The sequence below is a fragment of the Triticum dicoccoides genome, chromosome 1B, assembly GCF_002162155.2.
Source record: "Triticum dicoccoides isolate Atlit2015 ecotype Zavitan chromosome 1B, WEW_v2.0, whole genome shotgun sequence".
Lineage (NCBI taxonomy): Eukaryota > Viridiplantae > Streptophyta > Magnoliopsida > Poales > Poaceae > Triticum > Triticum dicoccoides.
The window spans coordinates 582,821,086-582,835,661 of NC_041381.1; the positions used below are offsets into that span (position 1 = coordinate 582,821,086).

At 45.6% G+C, this 14,576-nt stretch overlaps 1 protein-coding gene across 4 annotated transcripts; it reads left to right on the forward strand.

Annotated features, from left to right (window-relative positions):
- The first annotated feature begins 693 nt into the window (after positions 1 to 693).
- LOC119348902 (putative disease resistance protein At1g50180) lies at positions 694 to 4,257 on the forward strand. Of its 4 annotated transcripts, none has more exons than XM_037616909.1 (4): positions 694 to 840; positions 1,080 to 2,719; positions 2,841 to 3,865; positions 3,981 to 4,257. In XM_037616909.1, the coding sequence occupies exons 2-4, from the start codon at positions 1,150 to 1,152 to the stop codon at positions 3,996 to 3,998; spliced, it is 2,613 nt and encodes an 870-aa protein (XP_037472806.1). In that variant the 5' UTR covers positions 694 to 840; positions 1,080 to 1,149; the 3' UTR covers positions 3,999 to 4,257. The 4 variants fall into 4 exon arrangements, with proteins under 4 accessions (XP_037472806.1, XP_037472808.1, XP_037472807.1 ...); XM_037616911.1 differs by having other exon boundaries at positions 695 to 840; positions 1,091 to 2,719; XM_037616910.1 differs by having other exon boundaries at positions 702 to 859.
- The last annotated feature ends 10,319 nt before the right edge of the window (positions 4,258 to 14,576 follow it).

A 14,576-nucleotide genomic window follows, 5' to 3' on the forward strand; every position in this document is an offset into this window, starting at 1 on the left:
ATTATATGTCACAAAAATACGTGGATGAGAAACCAAATTTTAATACCAATATTAGCTTTTGTGGTATATACTTGCCATTTTGTTAGTTGCATGGATGATCAAAATTTAATTGAAAATACGTGAGTTCGATAAAACAGGGCAAAGAAAGTAGTTCTTGGAACATGATTAGTCGGATTATTGCCAAAATACAACGGTGAAAATGGATGCACATGTACCAGAACTGAATTTTTTTTAGTAAAATTGTAAAATAAGTCTGGATTTTTTTGCCAACAAACATGGTATAGGATTATACTCGTGTGTAAAGTTTGACGAAGAAATAATTCTGATGATATTCAGGGTAAAAAAACAAAACCAATACTACATAAAGTTACTATTTACCCTTTTCGTAGCTGTAATTTTTTTTGTTTGCCAAGAAGTCTACGGAAGTTATTTTGTCGTGCAACTTTGTACATGAGTATAACGTTAAACAATATTTGTTGCTAAAAAGTTTCAGAAATATTTGACTCTTTTTAATTATTTTGCTAAATTGGGTGCATGTAGACCCATGTTCACCAAATCCACTGAGATTATTGTATAAATAATGGAAAGGAACGGAATTCTCAATTTCTGCATTGAGTGGCTAGGAAAGCAAGTGGATAAGTGGCTCGGTGCATCCCTATGAATGAGTGAATACATATTGTCCAGCTCGTCACTGACATCGTCTAAAGTGTGTGTGTGTGTGTGTGTGTGAAAGAGAGCACGGCGCTGGCCGCCGTTGAGAACTCTGTGGGACGACTCTCATAGAGCAGCAGGTCACAGCACACAGAGCAAACCGGCAAGCATCAAGGAGAATACAGCCAGGTATGAAGCCCCTAGATCCGTGAGTCTCTTTCTCCTCTTTTCCCTCCTCTTCTTCTGTACAAATCCACGGCTCACTCTCGGCAGGTCCATAGGCTACTAATGAAATTGCCAAGTTCTAGTAGAGTTGGAAGCTCAAGTGCTATCATCTTTATAGGTTCTCTAAATTAATCATTCTTGCTATCCTTTCTATAACAAAAGCGTAGAGATAGAGAATTTACTAATACTGACATCGATTCTAGATTATTTGCAGAAGAATTGGTTACAAAACAAGTACACTAATTTGGCAGCACATACAAGGAAGAGCAATCGATGGCCGAGGCTGCTGTTAAGGCCGTCGTCGGGAACGTGAACAGCCTTGCCGTTCAGGAGACCACCCTGCTATGTGGAGTCAACCTCGAAGTGGAGTGCCTGAAAAATGAGCTGGAGCGACTGAAGTGGTACCTGAAATCTGCCGACGCTAAATGGAGATCGGGAGATGACCGTGTGGCTACCTGGGTCAGCCAGATCAGGGCCGTCTCATATGAGGCTGAGAATGTCATCGAGGTCGCCGATTACATGGGCAAGAGAAACAGGCTCAAGAAGGGCTTCTTGGGTGCCATCTCAAGGTATGCTCACTTACCCGGTGACTTGATCACTCTTCATAAAGTCGGTGTTGAAATCAAGCGTGTTAGAAGGAAGCTCGATGAGATATTTCAAAGCGCAGAACGTTTGAAATTTAATTTAGACACTAGTGTTGTTGACAAGGTTCACGTAGATGGTGAGTCTCAACAGGAATATGGTCTTATATACGAAAACATTGAAGATGATTTTGTGATGGTTGGTTTTGAAGAAGAGTACGAAGAAATAGTTGATAAATTAGTTGACATAGAGAAGGATCTTAGTGTTGTCTCCATAGTTGCCATGGGTGGTGCGGGAAAAACAACACTTGCTAGAAAAGTCTACTCTTCATCTATAGTAGAACAACACTTTGAGAAAATTGCTTGGGTGACTGTATCTGAAAAGTATAAGGGCATTGATTTAATGAAGGATATTATGAAACAAATAATGGGGGCAAGGGGTGATTTACTTGAACAAATGGAAGAGTATGAGGTGGGAAAGAAGACCCATGATTTTCTCTTGCATAAAAGATACTTGGTAGTTCTCGATGATGTGTGGGAAACCGACACGTGGGACCAAATAAACAAAAAGGTCAAAGCCTTTCCAAATGCAAGTAATGGCAGTAGAGTACTCTTAACTACTCGAAAGGAAGATGTCGCAAATCATATACAAATGCCAACCCATGTTCATCATTTGAAGAAGTTAGACGAAGATGAAAGTTGGAAACTTTTTAACAGCAAAGCTCTACCATCATACATAAGGAGAACCATAATTGATGTGTATGAGTTTGAAGAACTAGGGAGAAACCTTGCAAGAAAATGTGATGGATTACCTCTTGCCCTTGCGGTTTTGGGAGGCTATCTATCAAGGAATCTAAACACACAAACATGGTGTGATATACTCTTGGATTGGCCATCAACCAAGAATGGACAGATGATGCGAGAAATACTAGCTCGCAGTTACAAAGACCTGGCAAATCATCACTTGAGATCGTGTTACCTCTATTTTGCTGCTTTTCCAGAGGATTACAAAATATCTGTATTGGCTCTTATTGAAATATGGATAGCAGAAAGATTCATTCCGCATTTACCAAATCATAAACAAGAAGAAACAGCACATAAGTATGTACTCGATTTGGCTCAGAGAAACTTGGTCCAAGTTATCGACAGAAGTGAGGTACATAGATGGATTCTAACAGTAAGAATTCATGACATTCTACGTGACTGGTGTATAGAAGAAGCAATGCAAGATGGTTTTCTTGATGTCATCAACAAAACTGCAGGTTAGGCTTCCTCGCGTCTCATTGTAACTTTATATGTTTAATTTAATTTTTGTGTTATGACAGATCATGAGGTTTCTTAATTTGCTAACATGTATATGCTCTTTGCAAAACTAATATGCAGGACAAGGTGGTCAATCTTCATCTAATACCATGATATCATATCGTTCTTCTGTCCAAAACTTGAATGGTGATCTCATTTGCCATGAAAGCATATCTAATTCATCACGAACACTTGTTGTCTTCAGAATTCCTTCGGTATCCTTCTCCAACCAGCTAAAATTGTTGAGGGTTCTTCATGTGGAAGATTCAAGTCTGGAAAATTTCTCTAGGATAATTGGTGGGTGCATTTACCTAAGATACCTCAGGTTTAGAAGATGCAAAGGTGTGGCACTGCCTTCTTCAATAGGAAAACTCCTTTACTTGGAGACTATAGATCTAAAATCCACACAAATGGACTCAGTAGTACCAAAGTCCCTCTGGAATATCCCTACTCTGAGGCATGTTTATCTTGGAAATGAGTTTTCCCCACCAAGGAGTCTGCGACATAAAGAGCTCCAGACCTTTGAGTTATATCTTACACGTGCCGAAACTAAATACCGACGTCATAACATGGTTATTTTTCTGGGGCAGATGAATCAACTAACAACGTTCTCTTGGGCTATTAGCCGTATCCCATCAGAAGTGATTAATATATTTGCAAACATGACTCATCTTGTTGATATTTATCTCAACAAATTTAATGTGCTCAAGACGATTCCCGCTGAGTTCCCACAAAGCCTACGGTGTCTTGTTCTATTTGCCGATATCATTGAACAAGGTCTGATGCCAATCTTGGAGAAGCTTCCATCTCTTGTGGTGCTGGAGTTATCGGGATATCATGGACGAATCATGTCCTGCTCTGCCAAAGGGTTTCCTCGCATGCAATCGCTAAAACTTGATGTGTTCTCCATTGAGGAGTGGAGGATGGATGTTGGGTCGATGCCAAGGCTCTCCCACCTTGCACTTCGGAGATGCAGGCAGATAAAGAAGCTCCCCGAGGGGTTGCTGCATGTTCGGCTCCTCATCGATGATATTGAACTGTTCAATGTGCCTCAGATTACCGAAGATGATAATACATTGTATGAGCTGCAAAGGAGAGGATGGAAGGTATGCACATATGAAGCTTATGGAAATATTACCATTTTTGGAGTCAATTATTGTTTATTAGCTGGGTTGACTTAACGGCTCACTGTGCTCAATTTCTCGCGCGCATTTTGCACAGGTGAAACGTTCACCGTGAGGCCATGCATGATTCATCGCAAGATCTTCGACTACATAGCAGAGGAAGAGTTTCCTAACTCCCAGGGCACTCATTACTTCACAGTATGCATGCTCCGACTTAAAGCTATATGATTCCCTCAAATATGTAAATGGAGTAAACTGGTCCACGTACCTATATGTGCTCCATCTAATGTATCATGTGTGAGTATGTAAGCATTCCTTTTGATTGAGGTGTTGTATACCGTGGTCTGACGCGCGCCTTCACGTCCATCGGGTTTATAAATTTGGTACATATTTCAATTAAGAAATTAACAATTAATTTGGTCAATAAAATATGTGGTGTATGTTATAAAATTATATTATTGACAACTTCCTTGCAACGCAAATATAGTGATACATTTTCAACACATAGCTAATGTTTTGTTGAGATTTTCAAAAAAATTATTCAGATGCATGTGAAACTTAGAAATCCGACTCGAGGGAGTAGCAAACATATGAAACTGACACACACCTGGGTGGCTGACAAATTATCCTTTGGAGACCTACACACGACAACCTGATTTGGCCTTTCCAACTGGAGATGCCCATCTGATCCATGGCACATCTGCTGATAGTAGGTGTCAAAGCTGGGGTGGGGGATCATAAGGCAAGCTGGCATTATTTGGTAGAGCAAAGTGCTTTTTTAGTTTCTCAATTTGCTGTGAAGTGTGGCTTTCGTCTTTAATTTTATTTTGGAGCAACCTTCGTTTCTTAGATCTTAATACCGGATAGATTTAGAGCAACTCTAGCAAACCCCGCATCCGCCCCCGACCCGCAAAATAACCGTCAAAATGCGGGTACGGGCTGGAAAGTGTGCCCGACCAGACCCCGCATCCCACCCCGGCCAGCAAAAATTTTTAGGGGGCGCGGCAAATTTCCGGACCCAACCCGGAAAAACGCGGGTTTCCCCCTCACGGCTGCGGTGCCCTGCATCACAGTGAAGCAGTTGGCGGGAGGGACATTTCAGCCCGCGCTCTTTTCCCCCTTCCTTCCGCCGCCGCCCGCCCTTGCTTCCGCCCCGCCCGCCGCCGGCGATTTCGGCCATATCTGCGGGCGAAATCGCTCCGCGGGGCCGCCCCACACCCTCCCACGCCGAGCCGCTGCACCGCCCCTCCAGATCCGGCGAGAAGAGCCGCCCCCCAGTCGCTGCCGCCGCTGGGATCGACCAGCGCCGAGCGCACCACCCTCGTCGCCGCCCCCCGGATCACTTGCCACCGGTTAGTCCTTTTTTTGTGATTTTCGCGATCTGTGTAGTAGATTGACGCGCCGGCGTGCGTGCTGTAAATGGAGTTGACCCCGTGCGAGAAGTTCTTGCTATCCGATTCGTCCGATTCGGACGACTCGGATGTGGAGACCATGCTTGTGACCTTTCGGCAGCAAACATTGGTCATGGCGCTTGCTGTGAAGGAGCATGAATAAGAGTATCGAAAGAGGAGGCGAGGTTCTACTGTCGGGCGTCTGTGCATTCCGCGGAATCGCCATATTGGAAACGAGATGTTGATGCAAGATTATTTTTTGGAGAATCCTACGTATCCTGCACACCTCTTTCGCAGAAGGTACCGAATGCGTCAATCCTTTTTTCTGAAAATTGTTGAAGCTTGCGAGGCAAATTGCCGGTATTTTACTCAGAGAAGGAATGTCGCGGGCTTAAAGGGATTTAGTGCATATCAAAAAATCTCCGCAGCTATGCGGGTGATTGCATATGGCGTTCCGGCTGACTATGCCGATGAGTATCTTCGCATTGGTGAAGATAGCACTATTGAGTCTGTCCGTATATTTGCGAAAGTGATCGTCCGTGTCTTTGGTCCCGAGTATCTTTGGGCACCAAATGAAGATGACACAAAGAAATTGATGGCAGCTAATGAGAGGAGAGGTTGGCCTGGGATGCTAGGTAGCATTGATTGTATGCATTGAAATTGGAAAAATTGCCCCAAGGCTTGGCAAGGAATGTATTGTGGCAAGTCTCATGATGCAACAATTGTGCTATAGGCCGTAGCATCCGAAGATTTATGGATTTGGCATTGCTTTTTTGGTATGCCCGGCACACTCAATGATATCAATGTGTTACAACGCTCTCATTTGTTTGCTAGGCATGCTAGTGGTGATGCTCCTGCTTGCAACTACACTATCATGGACATGAATACACAAAGGGGTACTACCTTACAGATGGTATATATCCCCCTTGGTGCACATTTTTCAAGAGCATCAAAGAACCCAAAACAAAAAAAACAATGTGAATTTGCAAGGGTGCAAGAGGCAGCCCGAAAAGACATTGAAAGAGCATTCGGTGTTTTGCAATCTAGGTTTGCCATTGTCCGAGGTCCTGCTCGTTTTTGGGATAAGAAAACCCTGAATAACATCATGACTTGTTGTGTTATCCTGCATAATATGATTCTTGAAGATGAGAGAGGAATGGATTTAGAATTATTTTACGATAATGTGGGTAGCCGTGTCAAACCAGCCAGAGACCCAAACCGCATTAGAGCTTTTCTTTAGACATGCAAGGAGATTGAAAATGCGGACACACACTTTCAACTTCAGCAAGATCTCATTGAGCACCATTGACAAAGGGTTGGGCAGTGACTATTTTTTGTATTTATTTGTATTTGTATTCATGATAAGATTTGCATTGCATTATTGTTGAAGTTTGCTACGGTGATTTGAATAATTATTTGTAATGCGGATGATTATTGTTTTATGTTTGATTTGAATAATTCAGTTTGTTTTCGATTGTTGAATTATGTTGGATTTGAGATTTGCGGGCTGATGATTTGCGGGGTGCAGCGGCGCAAAGAGCAGAACCCGCATAGCCGACCCGTAAAAAAGCATATTCCGTGAATATACTTTTTTACGGGTCCGTTTGGGGGGTCTGCATCTGTGCTAGCCCTTGCCGGTCCGCAAAAGCGGTTTTGCGCGAACTGCAAACGCGTTTTGCAGGCCGGCGTTTTGCGGGGTCTGCTAGAGTTGCTCTTAGTCCATGGCAACCGTATTCTTTGGTCAAACCTGGTTTTGACTTGCCGTGTCATGATTTTGGCCACATCACGAACCGCAGTTTCCATGTTTACCATCAATTCGGTGCGACACTTTTAGTTCAAATAGAAATCCATCCGAAAAACATCATGTCAACAAAAGTTTTAGTTGTGAGGTCTAACCAGCCAGCGATCAGCAGTAGTAGGTTATTTAAGCATTCCATGGTTACATAATGCGAAAGCCAGCTCACCACTCAACCAAAAACACATGGCATGCAATCAGCACAAACGGGGACCCAAAACACAACAGCTAAACTGGCCAACCAGCTGCTAATTTAAAACAACAATAACCAGCAAAGCAGCCAACCCAATGACACCCAGCATTGGCCGGCCGGAAACCAATTACTATATATAACCCCCACAAATAATCTGCCCTTCTCCACCCGAAGATCACAAGCCTGACAACATCTTCAGTTCTTTCCCAGCACAAAAGCATTCTTCGCTAGTTCATTGCAGCAGTATCTGTCGAGGAAGCAAATGGCGGTTACTCTGAAGCTCAGGATCCTTGCCGTGGCCGCTGCCGTCGCCGTCATGGTTACCATGGCCTCTGCGGCTGACGAACCGGCTCCTGCGCCGGCATCTGGAGCTTCAGCGGCCGCCCCGGCTCTTGCCATGGCTTCCTTGTCCGCACTTGTCTTTGGCTACTTCTTCTAAGGCCATTAGATGGCGTGCATTCGTGTCACACAATTGTGTCTGGGATCTTTCTTTGGTTCTTCTCGTGTCCATATATATATGAGTACAAAAAGTCAATTTACATATTCTCTTTTTTCTTTCTAATAAGTATTTTGCTGGATACATACACTTAGTTCTAAGTTCTAACCGCAGTTGATTTTATCATGATGGATATGCTAGTCTTTCAAAATTCAACCTGTTGATGACGGTGCCTTGATTTCTCGAGCGTTTGCACAATGTGTGGCCTCTGCTTTCAGAGGAAAACAAAAGTGAAAATTCAAGGTGATTTCAGAACAATTGCCAGAGAAATATAAATTAAAAAAGTGTATACCAAAGCTTGTATGCGAACAACTAATATGATCACTTGTTAGTAAATGCAAATATAAGACACTTCATCCGGAAATATTAAGTTTTCACCGGTTGTTACAACTAGTTAATAATTCCACTTCCACAAGATGTCGTCATATTGTCTGGTTTAATCCTAAACTTTAATGCAAGTGTTTCTTACTAAGTATTAATTGTTATCGAAAGCTTCCGCCCAAGAAGGAATTGCCAAGGTAAGTGTTGTTTCTGCGATGAAAGAGATACTATCCCAACCTTATTTGGATCTTCGATTTATTTATTTCGAATGGAGATCGGCATGTGTCTAGCTTTGTATCTTTTGCCCCCTCATAATGTGCCGATATATGCTCAAAAATGGGTTGACAGGACTTCAATATTTAAGTACTTGTGTATCAACTGATTGCAGTCATGGGTTTTGTTAAATAAGCTTCACACACTGATCCATTTCTTGCCAATTTCCCACTTTCCTCTCGCATTTTTGCGGCAATAAACTCTTTTTCCTACCCAGGTTTTCCCGTGTTACCGTATCGTAGGATCTAACTAGAAAAGAAGGCCAAGAACGTCTTTTTTTTTGAAAAGGGGGGACTCCCCGACCTCTGCATCAGAACGATGCATATGACCACCTTTATAACAAAATAAAGAGGCGAAGGCCAAGAACGTCTATGTTTTTGCATTGTGATGCAGTGAAAGTGACGTATATAAGTGCCTGAGTGATAATTTGTACAGGTGGAACATGCTAGCTGGACTAGGAATTAACAAAGGGACTTTATGGCTGGTGCTTAACTGGCAGCTTTTGCTTTCTTGTGAAGTCTGGTTTTGCCAGTGAGGATGTGCTGTCTGATAAATGATTGTCTACGAGGGAAATGATTAGTTGTTAAGCCGCTGCTGCTGCAGATTTATTTGAGCAAGTAGTGCAGGGAATGTGGGGTCAATGTGCAACATAGTTCTTCCTGTCCGGTCGTGTTTTATGTTGTTTTTCATAATTATAGGCAGAGGAATGCACAATGGGATTTTCTGCTAGTGGAGCCCTAAATACCCAACATCATCTCCATCTAGGCTCTATATTTTCCGCAAGAAAGGAAAATCCCAAGCTCCATGTTCTTTTTGTGTCTTAAATGAGGATAAAGCTACCTTTCCGGCTCCGATCTGGATGAGGTCCATGGCTGGGAGTTTGATCAGGAGAAGCACGTGGGTCTGGTGCATGAATGCATATACACAAATGGACATGCGTGGACATGTATGCAGATGATCGGCGGCTGCAACCCATGGTATTGGCGTCCACCTAGTTGACTACGTCATTGGGGATTGGATCCAGGACGGCGGCGGCCTCACCGCGGATTGTTGTCGCCATCAAAAGATTCTGTCAGAGTTTCATCTCTGCAGATATGGTGGTTCACTTCGACGGCGAGATGCAAACTATGGACGATGTCTTGATGCAGAGGAATTGTTGTGCAGTGACGGCGGTCATATCGCTTGTAGCTGCTGGGATCGTGGAAAAGTGGCGGCGACAACACATGAATGATCTTGATGGTGGTGCTACTTGAGCATCTGGTCTTGAGCTCCGGGGTGAAAGCCTTGGTCTGCCCCGAGTTGGGTATACCTGACAATGGCGATGTTTTGACGTCGTTACCTTGTTGAAGGCATTGTTGAGAATGTTCGGACTGATTCTTCAGAGTGAAAACTTAGATTCCAACCTTCGGTGGCTGGATCCGGTGACGGTGACACTTGAATGTCATTCCCTTGCTTAAGGCGTTGCTGTTGAAGAACCTCGTCGTCCGCATGGTGTCATGAGATTGTCGGTGAAGATATGGTCATTGTTATAGTTTGTCGATCGTGATGTGATCGCTTTGGGGCCTTTTTCTTTTTTCCTTGCCCACGCATAGCTTTGGTCTTGTATGACTTTGCTATTTGTCGGCGTGTTTTTATGTGCGTGCGTTGATGTTGGCTGTGTGCATCTTAGCTATGCAGAGGCCGGGTGTATGCTCATTATGTTTGTATCTTCTTGATGCTCCATTTTGAGTCAATAAAATCCACCCTTTATCAAAAAAAAGAAAAGAAAAGAAGGAAACCCGTACACAACAAGATCACGACGTGCGCACCTGACTACCTCCCGAACTGAAGTACATAGTCGTAGTTGTGAACATGCAGAGTGTGCCATTCATATCCCCAAGCCTGAGCACTTGAGTGGTTGAATCTTGGACATACAACGATGCCTATGGCTGAGAGCAGACGTCCTGGACGCAGCGGCAGTTGAACGCAGCTATCCGACCGCACGTCCAGGCGAGGTGATGCGCGCGTTAAAACTCTGTCGAAATGCAAAAAGACGACATACACCGGTCCATACACGTGAATACAGTGTCCACGTCGTGTGGAAGCTGTTGTTCTGACACGCTCTCGGTTTTCTTTTTGACCGCGCGGGCCATTGCCAAGGACGCTAGTGCACGCCTCGCTCTGGAGTTCATCGGTAATTAATGCTTAAAAGTTCCGTGCGACAGCTGCTGCAGGGGACTCGCCGGAGTGGAGCGCTGCGAGGGACGGCGGTGGAAGGCCGGAGGCGGCAATATCAAGTGGAGTGGAGTCGGAGGGCGCCATGGGCATCGCAGACTGGCGCGCTGTCGGGGGCGGGGGTGGAAGGACGGAGTCAGCAGTAGCATGTGCAGTGGAGGCGGGGGCGCGCCATGGATGTCGCAGACAGCGTCGCTTCCTTGTGCAGTAGCATGCCGGTTGCAGCTCAGGGCGCCATGGCGGGTGGCGGAGCAGCAGTGGTCGTCGCCAGAGGGAGCTTGTCGCGGAGCCGCAGTGGGCGGCGAAGCTAGCACGACCGCTGCTGGAGGGGGGCGTGCGCTCGACTTGATCCGCCCCCAGACGGCATCGAGCAGGCCAACCGCAGGGGGGACGGAGAGAGCGCACAAGGCGGACGCCGGATCTGACCTCGGACAGCACGAGGATGGCCGGGGCTTGGAGATCAGGCCGGCGGCGGCTTCGTTTTTACCTGGCGGCGGAGCGACAGCGCGAGCGGATGCGCTTTCTCTGTTCTCTCGTTTACATGTCCCGGTCGTATTTCGTCCTCGCGTCTGGAGTGTGTAGTACTGCGTACCTTCGTTGTGTCAGATCGTGCTGTCAGTCCGTGGTCCATCAAATACGCATATAAAGGAGGCAAGAGCACTAGAGACCCATAAACTTGCATTGGATGTGATGATTTAGTCCATAAACTTGCAAAAGGTGATTAACTCATCCACAAACTTGCAAACTATGTGATGGTTTAGTCCACAGCCAATCAGAGACGGCCAATTGGCGCCCAGCTGGCTGCTGCGTGGCACACCTGGTCGGACTGGGCCTTTTGCAGAAAACCCCTCAACGTTTCTAGAAATCACGCCCGCGGTCCCTGCTTCACTTGTCTTCTCTTTCCCCTTTCCCCTGTCCCTGTCCAAATCCCTAGCTCTCTCCTATTTTCCCCTTTCCCCTGTCCAAATCCCGACGGCGAGAGAATGAGAGCGTCTGGTGGCGGCGGCGGCGAGAAGCTGAGCGGTGGCTTACGATCCCATGGAGTAGGCGTCGACGCCGACGGGTTCCTGGGCGGCGGCGGGCCTGGAGAACCTAGCGCCAGGGTCACTGCAGTTCTTGACTTCGGTGGCAAGAAGGTAAGTACAGAAATCCCAGGAATAATGAGCTGCAGTGGCTGACTTAGTACAAGGCAGAGCAATGGCTCATCATTTTTCAGGAGTTCTTGACTTGAATTGCTTATCATTTTTTCAGGAGTGGGCTGGGGAAAGGGATGGCAGAGCAATGAAGTTGGAGGCCAGGATTAAGGATCTAGCCATGAAGAATATGGAGTTGGAGGCCAGGATTAAAGTACTTGAAGCAGAAACTAAAAGAAATGAGAAAGAAAAGAGAGCAATTGTCAAGATGCAGAAGCAAAGAGAGCAATTTAGGGATAATATTTTTTGTTTTGGAGCTCTTCTGTATGTTGGTCTGTTTGCCATTCTGCTAGCTGTCATTGTTAGCAAGTAGGGTGTTTTTAGTGTGAGACATGTTGATGTAGTACTGATGAAAGATGTTCACAAATGTTGATGTAGTACTGACCAAATAAAGAAATGATGAACTGAAATTGTTTTTCAGAGCACTGAAATTGTGCACATGGTGATGATGATGAAATTGTTTTCCCTCATGAAGAAATGATGATGAAATTGTTTTTTAGAGAAGTGAAAGTGTGCATTGTGCCAAAATTCAGATAGTTGCAGCAAAATTCAGATAATGCAAGCAAATTTCAGTTAACTTAACTGCAAGCAAAATTTAGATCAAGCAAATTTCATTTAACTAAGAGTGCAAATTTCAGTTAAGTTAAATTCAGACCATTGTATTTGGCAGAAAGTGAGCACTTGATACATTCTATTTTTGGACGGGTGCACATGGGCACAACATGGGTAGAATGCAACACACATAGTAACACAATATTTGGCAACACTGCAACATAGGCAACATAGATAACATAGGCAACATAGCAGTTCAACAGCAGCTCAAAATAGATAACAATTCAATAGGTAACTTATATGCCAATATATAATCAGCATACCTAACTACTCCCTTCTTCTTCTTCAGCTGCTGCTTTTTCAGCTGCTTCTTCTTCATTGTTTCTTCATCTGTTGCAGGCGGATGGAGCGGCGCACTGGCTCCTTCTTCACTGCCCCCTTCTTCTTTTGCTCTGGCTCTGGCTCCTTCACCTGTACTTCTTCTTCGACCTTCACGTCTTCTGGCAGGAGTTCAACGTCCGGCAGGAGCTCGACGTCGATGGGCATGTTTCTTCCACCCTCAATGTCGACCCGCGCAACGAAAGCAACGTCATTAGAGTCGTCGTCAGAGATGGCAACAACCTCTGGCAGGTCGTCATCGGAGTCGTCGTCCGCAGGGTCGACTGGAGCAGGCAATGCGAGCACGACGCCGACGACGTCCGCAGGGTCGTCGTCGAGGGGGACCGGGGCCAGAGAGGTGGTGGAGCGGTACATCCACCACCTAGCTCTCTGGTACGGATCCACGCTGAGCGTGGCCTCCCGCATTGCCCAGACGAGGAACAACGGCGGCGGCACCTTGAGGCCTTTGGGGAAGGCATGCGCGTTCTCCTCGTCCGTCAGCACCTTGGCCAACCCGTGCGCATGATGGAGCATGAGCTTTGCGCTCGGGAACCAGGTGCATACCTCTCTGATCTGCGCGCGGAACGACTGATCGTTTCCGGCAAGATCCTCCAGTGATCTCTTCCATGGCGGCGGCAGCGGGTTGTTCGCCATGGCGGCGGTGGGCGGCGGTGGCCGGCGATGGTGAGTGGAGTGGGGAGTGGAGGCGACGCGGTCGATGAGTGGAGTGGTGGGTGGGGGCGGCGGTTTTATTGATGTGGTGGGTGGGAACGCGAACCGTCCAGACGAGTGGGCGAGTGGGAGTTGGCCTCTCTGTTATCAGTACAAGATACTTCCTATGCCCCTCCCTAACAAGTTCCTACTCATACCGCACTGGCATTGCACTCTACTTCTATAACGACAGGTCCTGGGTTCGAAACCCAGGACTAACATTTTTTTCTTTTTTTTTTGAAATTTTGGGCACAAATTCAGTTCAGTTAGTTCAGTTAGTTCATTTAGTTCAGTTAGTTCAGTTAGTTCATTTAGTTCAGTTAGTACAATTCAACTGGTGCAAATTCAGTTAGTTCAGTAAAATTCAGTTAGTTCAGTAAAATGGTGCAAATGCCCATCAACTAGCAAAATTCAGTAAAATGGTTCTAACTGAATACAAGATGCCTCAGGTGCAAAGTTGAGCAAAATTAACAAGTTACAAGATTATGACTCTAAAAAGTTCACCCATGAACTAATACCAACATACAGTTCATCACTGAACTTGCAACAACAAATGTAAAATGACACAATTCATGCATCAGGTGCTGTATTCAGATCTGGAATCACTATAGGTCTGTCATCTCCACACAACAACCATAAGAAGCCCCTTCCTGCACCTGAAGTTGTGCCAGCTTCACCTGAAGATGTTCCTGCAACTGAAATTGCTGCATTTCCTCCTCTACCCCTCCCTGCACTTGAAGATCCTCCAACTGCAACATTTCTTCCTCTGCCCCTCCCTACACCTGAAGATGTGCCAGTTGCTGCATTTCTTCCTCTGCCCCTCCCTGTACCTGAAGATGTGCCTGGTGCATTTCTTCCTCTGCCCCTCCCTGCACCTGAAGATGTGCCAGCTGCTGCATTTTTCCTTTTTCCTCTGCTAACAGGTTGTGAGCCTTCTCCTCTTTCAGTTCTCCCAATGTTCATCTGTGTTGTCACTATTGGCTGTGGAATTGCAGCAGCAGCTGCTGCAACAAATGCTGATTGTTCTGGTAGGGGGCCATGGAACATTTGTGGAGCCCTGTGAGATCTCTCCCTCCTGGCCATGCTTGAAACCATGCTATCTGGCAACTGGCTTGGATCCATGCCAGGGTTTGCCAAGTGAGGAAAAATATTCTGCACAACAAAGTGAGATTAGTT